This window comes from Chenopodium album, chromosome 10, assembly GCF_948465745.1.
Source record: "Chenopodium album chromosome 10, dcCheAlbu1.1, whole genome shotgun sequence".
NCBI lineage: Eukaryota > Viridiplantae > Streptophyta > Magnoliopsida > Caryophyllales > Amaranthaceae > Chenopodium > Chenopodium album.
In genome coordinates, this window is record NC_137843.1 from 17,741,272 (window position 1) to 17,749,338 (window position 8,067).

General features: G+C 33.6%; 1 protein-coding gene across 5 annotated transcripts; it reads left to right on the forward strand.

Moving 5' to 3' along the window:
• Positions 1 to 804: 804 nt before the first annotated feature.
• Positions 805 to 6,979, forward strand: LOC145562312 (uncharacterized). Of its 5 annotated transcripts, none has more exons than XM_081622540.1 (9): positions 805 to 1,390; positions 2,648 to 2,751; positions 2,834 to 2,903; positions 2,997 to 3,061; positions 3,390 to 3,467; positions 3,655 to 6,185; positions 6,286 to 6,429; positions 6,522 to 6,602; positions 6,697 to 6,979. In XM_081622540.1, exons 6-9 carry the CDS (start codon positions 5,781 to 5,783, stop codon positions 6,781 to 6,783), a joined length of 717 nt encoding a protein of 238 aa, XP_081478666.1. In that variant the 5' UTR covers positions 805 to 1,390; positions 2,648 to 2,751; positions 2,834 to 2,903; positions 2,997 to 3,061; positions 3,390 to 3,467; positions 3,655 to 5,780; the 3' UTR covers positions 6,784 to 6,979. The 5 variants fall into 5 exon arrangements, with proteins under 5 accessions (XP_081478666.1, XP_081478667.1, XP_081478668.1 ...); XM_081622541.1 differs by having other exon boundaries at positions 5,788 to 6,185; XM_081622542.1 differs by having other exon boundaries at positions 2,694 to 2,751.
• Positions 6,980 to 8,067: the final 1,088 nt, after the last annotated feature.

Below are 8,067 nucleotides of genomic sequence, written 5' to 3' on the forward strand. Positions count from 1 at the left end.
AATCATACGTGCTATACTAGTATTTTCATAGAGGGAGATTTGGGGGTGTTACGGTTAGGGCTTATAAAAAATAATCACATTGTTCCCAATTGTCAGTTCATTGGTAAAGATTTATTCAGGATCACAACGGTTGTCGAATTCTCAAATACATTTAAGAGAATAGTATATAATAATCATCCTTATAGCTACAACTAAATCGTTAGACCGTCTCTCCGAGAAGGTTGCATATTTTAGCCACTACTACAAAAATGGTCAAAGAGACCTTAAATAAGAGACCCATTAATTCTTGTCAAAAAAAAAAGACCCATTAATTAAATATGTGGTCTCTTGGTTTCAAGAGACCCAATATTCCAAATAAATGGTTTCTTAGATTCAATCTTAGGGAGATGAAATATACCAGAGACCCTTTATATAAGATAAGTGGTCTCTTTTTGTTTTTAATCAAATAAATAAATAAAGAGAGACCCTTTATATAAGATAAGTGGTCTCTCCTTTTTTTTAATTAAATAAATAAAAAACGAGATAGACCATTTATTTAGGAGAAGTGGTCTCTCCTTTTTCAATTATTAAATAAATAAATAAATAAGAGAGACCATCTATTTAAATAAGTGGTCTCTCCTTTTTTTTTTAATTAAATAAATAAAAAAAGTGAGACTATCTATTTAGAAGAAATGGTCTCTCTTTCTTTTTAATTAATTAAATAAAATAAAGGTGACTATTTATTTTTCCACTCTTTTTAATTAATTAAATAAAAAATATTTTAAATATGATCTATTACACGGATTGCCACATGTAAAATTTCAAACCTTAGACCTCCTTCATCCTCATTTTTTCCCTAAAACCCTAAAATTCTCCAGCCCCCTCATCTCAATTTCGCCCCCTCTTTACTTTTTTGTTTTAATCCCTAATTTCTCACTGATCAATCCTCTTCTAACTTTCACGTCAATTTTTCACTACTTTTCCTCTTCTTCTCTCTCTCAAAATTATCCCTTCCTCCACCGCCTCCATGCCGCTTACAAATTCCAGCGCCGGTTCAAGTTATGGTACCGGTTCAACAACGACATGGAGCTCGGATTCAGGAAATGAATCGGATGCAAATCTTGGCCTGGTTCAGAACCAAACTCGGGCCGAGCAGAGAACCCGATTGTTTTTGTTGGTGATGGTAATGGTGAGAACAGGTTTCTGGGGGAATAAGATTGGGAAACTACACACGGTACCATGTAAGGTTACCGGTAAATGTGGGTTTGTAACTGTTAGGATGGTTCTTGCTCCTCATGGTGCTGGGATTATTTTATGCTGCTAAGGTTCCTTATAAAGTTCTTCAGTTTGTTGGGATTTTTTACTTCATTCTTCTCGTGGATCTACCAAGACTCTTGTTAACTTTGTTAAGGTATAATTTCTTTGTCTTTTTTTTTCCTAATTTGATTAATTTCTTACTCTATTGTTATTTGGTTTTTTTTTGTTTGATATTTTATTGTTCGATTTAGTTTTTTTAAATGATTTATAATTGATATGTGAAATATGGGAAGACTATTCAATGGCTACATTAAAATTGTGGCCATTGTATTACTTTTAATCTAGACCCTTTATTTTTTAGTGGAAATCCTATCCATTCATTTATTAAACCATAACTTTTTTTAATCCAAAAAAACTGCTTTTACCAATTAATAAAAAAAATCAATAAAACTCTATCAATTTATTTAATGATCGTATAACTATTCCTCCATTGATGGAAGATTGAGAATTAATTTACACACATATACTCCGATAATATAAACATCAAGAATTCAAATTATGTGATGAAACAACATTAGATTGATTAACATAAGCATTAGATCAGATTACAGAAAATGGAAGCAAGGTATAGCAGAAATGATCAATGGTGGAATTTTGATCGGATCACCATGAACTAATTGTTTTAATTTCTGCTGTGTAGGGTTACCTATGAAAACCATTATTAATTCATGGTAAGCAATGGAGTAATTTAATAATGTAATACTCCGTATGAGGATCCGAGTTTAGAAAGGAAGGGGGTAATGCAGTTTTAATTTTTGATTTTTTTTTTTTTTTTTTTTTTGTCAAGTCAAGTGCCTCAACTCAATATGGATGACGTGGAATTAATATCAACAAGTGTACGACCATGATTTAAAAGTTATAGTGGCCACAAAATTATTGTAGCCATTGCAAAATTGTCCGTGAAATATGATTATATTTGAAATGATAAATATGATGTGTGAATTCTGGTTTGGTGAATGTTTGATCTTTGTTTAGGTTATTTAATTTTTTTGTTTGAAATTGATCAATTTTTGGTGTATTTTGGTTTGTGAGAGTGATCGAATTTGCTTTAAGAACCTGATTATAGAAATATTGGAATGGTAATTATGTTTTACAAGTATGGTTTTGTTCTTTATGTATAATCGAAAAATTCCCATTCATCTTTATGATGAACGAGCAGCGTTCATCATGGGGCCATTTTAGTAATATTCTTGTTTTAAAATCGACACCCTGGCAATTTTGGTAAAAATTACGTGGTAGGACATGCCGATTAGGATTTGTCCAGTAACCAACTTTCTTAATAGCGTTAAAACAAAGAATGAGTAACGGACGTTAGTTTCCGTCAAATTGATTTTGCGATTATCAATTGTAGATCTATTCAGTTGAGTGAATATCATCTTCCAATTTTGGTCAAACAGAGCTTCTTGAGAAACGAAGGCGACATGATTATCGGCGTCGAAATACAATTCGCAATTGGTAATGTCTCGTAAAACTGTTAATGGAAATTGAGTAATCTATTGATCGAGGGGATCACACTTTTAATATTTGTTCAACACAGGTTGCCGGGTGCAGATCTAGGTGGACGATTGGAAGCGACCCGGTGATATTCGATTTCCAAATCTCTTTAGGTAAGGCCTCGTGAAATTAGGTGTAATTGTAAATTAGGATTTTATTGAATTATTTGTATTTGGATTCATTGTTTATGCATTGTTTTAATGTAGGTGATCTGTGGAAAGAATCAATGGGTAAGCGAATTAGGGAAGTGGCGGACAAGAAATCCATTGAGGTAATGTTTGTTTATGGTTGTATACTTCTATTTTTTCTTGAATGGTTTTTCTGTAATGTATCTTTGCGGTTGAAATGATTAGTAATTTTTTAACAATTAGTACTTTGTATTAAGTTCCTGGTAGTTGATGATTGGAATGTTATTGGTTTGAGTTGGATAGTAACTAGAGTTTAATATATAGAAACCGTGTGAAGGATTTTCTAAAAAGATAATTTAATTACATCCTGCCTTATTCAAGGTAAAAATACATAACAAATTTGGTTGTAATTCGATAATTATCTGTGTGTTGAGTTGCGCTTGTGTAATTGTGGGTATTGCAATGGGATAGGATGATAGCCTGAGCAAGGGAGGTGTGGTGAAGGCAAGGGGAGTAGTTCTGAAAGAGCATTCCAGTGCAATATGCAGAGTAAGTTATGCTAATTTGTATGATATATGAAGAGATTGAATAATTTGAGTTTTGCGTCTTTTGCATCAAAAGTGAACTGAATGTGTTTCAATTGTAATTGGAAAAATGAAATAAAAATGAAATAAGGTAACACAAATTATACACAAATTAACAAAATGTAATTGACTTTTTCATTATTTCAATTCAGCCACCGAATATGAGCTGTCATATTCAGGCTTTTGGGCCTATTTGTAAGACATTTGAAGAGAGACGAACAAGATGGGTGACCGAAATGGGTTTTGGGGGTCTTTTTCATTTAATTTCAGACATGCATTTACCGAGGCAACTAGCATATTGGTTGATGACTAGAATAGACCCCTTGAATAAAACCTTTGTTGCCCCAGATGGGCGGGTGTAGGGAATATTTCAAGCATCCCACACTTGAGTCCCACTGTGATCATACACTTAAGTATGGTGGCGTCCAAAGGGAAGGAAGCTAGAGCAAAAGAGTCGCCCACAAGTTTTAGGAACTTGTAAATCGTTCACAGGATGAAGGTTACACCCTTTCACGATCCATGAGATCGCTAACTCCATAGTGGTCTTGAACCATGATTGGATATTCGGGGATAAAGGTACAAATCCAACCTAAAACCTGCCCTAAAAATAGGCCTCTACTTTATTCTTCTCATATTCATGTGCGCTTTCTGACTAACATACACTCATTAGGTTAACCCTAAACTTGTTTAATCTATGTTGGTTGAATATTAATGCACAAATAAATCTATTATTGGAGATAACTTGAATTAAAATCACATTAGCCTAAATAAAATTATTAATTATCTTATTAAGCGTGATTACAAGTACAAATTCCCTTAAACCTGCAAGAGAGGGCGTGATCAAGCAATAACAATAATATATCAAGCAACATAACAACAATCATCATCAAAATAATAATATCATCAAAGCATAATAATATCAGCAAGATCCTAGGCATGATACTAACATAATTAATAACAAATCTTAGCATGTCACTAAAGATTAAAGATCAAATTTTTAGCCCTAACATGATACTAGCATGATAAAAGATAATAGGAAGCAACTTAATCATGATACTAGAAAGCAATAAAAACATCCTAACATGATACTAGGAATTAAAATAATATAAACATGCTTTCTAAAGATATAGCAATAAAACAATTTACTTTGTTGCCTCGTATCTCTTTCTATCAAAACAATACACACGTTAGTAACTTCAATGAAAATATTAAATCAAACAATTAATTTAAATAATTGAAATAGAGATTTGGGACCAAACCCTCAGAAATTATCAACCTTTCACGTCTAGGGCGAAGGCAACTTCGAGCTTGGCTAGGTGTGTCTAGAACTTGTGAATGCGGTATTGTGTTTGAAAAGGCAAGGTTTAGAAAAGCAAGAGAGAAGGAAAGAATAAGCTTCTAGCTTTTAGAGAGAAGAGAATAGATAATTGTTGATGATTTTTGGTTATTGTTGATGATTGAAAAAAGGGTGATATGACGTCTATTTATAGGGAAAAAAAGAGGGTCGAAGGAATAGAAAAGAATCCGAATTCGAATCGAAATAAAACTCGAATTCGAATATTATAATGTATCATTAGAAATATAATTTCAAGATCTATCCAACCATATAATATTTGGATAAAAATTATGAGGCACGAAAATAATAGCTGATCATCTTTGAACGTCTTTCATTTTGAATAGAATTAGGACTTAAAAAAGAAAAGTTTTATTCAATTTCAATTTCAAACTCTTCAATATTTATCCTTCAAAAAAGGATAATTAAGATATTTTAGAAACTTATAGAAGCTTCTAATTAATCCTAATTAGTTTAGGAATGGGATTAAGCCTTTGGATCCTCCACATGATCATTGGGTCGTAGGTAAAATCCGGTTTGGGCCAAGTTTAGTATTTTGGCCATAACTTCCTCATTATTCATCGGAATTGGGCTTATAATATATCGTTAGAAAGGTCTTTTCAAGACCCATCCAACTAAACAATTATTGGACCCATATTATGAACCAAACTAAACTAGACTGGACGTTTTTCATAAAAAGGGTACGAAAAGAAAGATTTACGAAAACAGAAAGAAGTATTTTTATTAAAAACAAGTGCATCACGAGACTCTTTCACATTTCACCTTGTTTGATAATTAATGACGTGAAATATATTCATCACTGGGTTTGGTTTTTGGGGAGACACAATTTGGTGTCTATAGCGGGTGTTTCCCTTATCAAAGAATCAAGTTAAATGGATACTAGGAATCCCCAGTGGTTGTAAGGTTGTTCTAAGTTCTAAAACAATGACAGATGAAGTGCGCAGGAAGGTTCAACAAGTGTTGCTCAAATATGGGTGTTCTTGGAAAACAAAATCTAGTAGAGGGTGTGGAAGTGTCTACACATTGATAGGTATCCCCGTTACAAGTGAATTGATGGATAGGCTAGAGGCAAGTTTTGGGGATGATGAAGAAGAAGAATTCAAGACAATCTTTCTTATAGTTGTGTTGTATATGGTATTGTGTCCTACTCAATCACCCCAACTTGCTTCTGACTTATTACCTGCCATTAGTTGTGTTTCGGATTGTGTGGAGTACGATTGGTGTGAGTTGGTTTTGAAGAAATTGATGGATATTGTTGCAAGTTTTGGTCGTCGTTTCTATGCAAATGGATATGCAGGCCGATGTGGAGGATGTGCGATATTTGCCGTTGTAAGTGATAAAGTTTGAAATACACTTCCACCATGTTAGCATTAGCAACCCCATCCAAAAATGGGTAAATTGATGTGTTATGATGTTTTTGTGTATGCAGATTTTTTACCTCGATCAGCTTGACCGGCAACCGGTGCATTGGGATTCATTCCACAGGATAAAGGTTTGGAGCATGCCACAAATAGCAATGGCAGCAAAGGCGGATCGCAAACGGTTAGGGGACTTTGGGAAGTTAGGTGTTAGTGTATGTTTTCTACTGCTGTAATCTACTAAACGAAATGAATTAGTACAAAATTAAATAGTGTGACATAAAATCTCAATACACATTCTTTGCAGCTACTTGATGTCACATATGGAAAAAGTCATTGTAGGGTAGCAAGGGACAATGAAGCGCCTGACGAGATCGTTATGCATAATGTATGTATGGATGTTGTGTGATTAGTCTTGGATACACATGTACAATTTACGAATGATGTGTATGAAACTAACATATTGTGGTACTCATGGTTAGGATGTATCGTCAGTAACTCTGTCCAAGACGGAACGTCGAAGCAGTCTCATAGTACCTGCATGCCGGAAGCGGAGCAGGTGGAGGTAGCTGAAAATAAGGAAGTTCGAAGATGAGTAAACCAAAAACCAAGTTGAGCTATGTTGTACAACGGCTTTGTTATTATTGTGGAACAAAATAGATTGTGTTAAACTTGCCTGTCCATTGTAATAGTTTTGTAAAAGGTACTTCGCGATGTTTGCGTTGACTATTTTGAAGCTTTAAAAATGGGATTAGTGTTATATCAGTAGATAAAAGACAATGATTTAGTTATAGTGGTAAATGTAGATCTCCGACCCAAATAGGCAATTAGGATTATATTGTTTATGGTGAGAGAAAGATCCATTTAGTAATGGGGCCTAGCAAGAAGAGACGGTGGTAATTTAAAAAGTAGGTCCCTACATTTGGGCCGGTATTAAACAATTCAAACATTTGGGCCACATTTGAGCATAAACCTAACATGGAACCTAAACAAGTTAATACGGACCATAAATATGATATTAATTCCTCCAGTAAATACGGGCCATAATTTTAGCCCTATGTCGTCCAATGAACTGTTTACAAAAATGTGTTGCCTAATGGGTACAGGAACACAATATTGGACAAATTAAAAGGGGAAGTTTTCCTGTTAATTTGAGCGTTGAATAGTAAAATAATAATGGATTTTGGCCGCCAAAACAAATTTGAATTGGTTAAATTTAATGAATTTTGATTGGTTATATTTTTCACGACTTCATCTTACATAATGTTATTAGACCCTAATATAATAAGCCGTTGAACAAACGAAAAAGAATGAGTTGGTTATATTTTTCTTTACTTTAACTTGCATAATGTTATTAGACCCTAATCAAACCGTTGAAGAAACAGAAAAGAATGAATTTTTTAGTATGAATGTGGCCTTATTTTCATCGACACTACTTACATAAATGGTTAAACCTAATCACCCCCGTCCATTTCAAACCTTTGCACCTCTGCAATTAGGATTAATAAGATGTTATGTTACTTTATGATAGTCCGTTTGTAATATTTAAAAATAGTAAATGTGGTGGTCTCTTAGTGTTTGTTAGGGCCACCTTAGTCTTATTCCTTCACGATTTTCTTTCACGTTTTCATCTTAGATAAGTTTAGTTAAGTTAACATTAGTGTGTATAACATTCAGTTTAGGTCCAATCATCTCAGTCAGTTCATTTTAGTTTATTTCCATTCCAATCAGATCAGTTTATGTCATCTTAGCTAGGATCATCTCAGCTCGGATCAGTTCAGCCTAGTTCAGTTACCTTTAGCTCCAATCAGTTCACTTCAATTTAGTTCAGCTTAATTCCAGTTTATTTGAGT

What these genes read in the sequence shown, in the direction of transcription:
- LOC145562312 (XM_081622540.1), top strand. Translation starts at nt 5,781, where the DNA reads ATGACAGATGAAGTGCGCAGGAAGGTTCAACAAGTGTTGCTCAAATAT. An exon ending in GATGTGCGATATTTGCCGTT is followed by an intron (nt 6,186 to 6,285) that starts GTAAGTGATAAA and finishes TTGTGTATGCAG; the next exon opens with ATTTTTTACCTCGATCAGCT. An exon ending in TTGGGAAGTTAGGTGTTAGT is followed by an intron (nt 6,430 to 6,521) that starts GTATGTTTTCTA and finishes CATTCTTTGCAG; the next exon opens with CTACTTGATGTCACATATGG.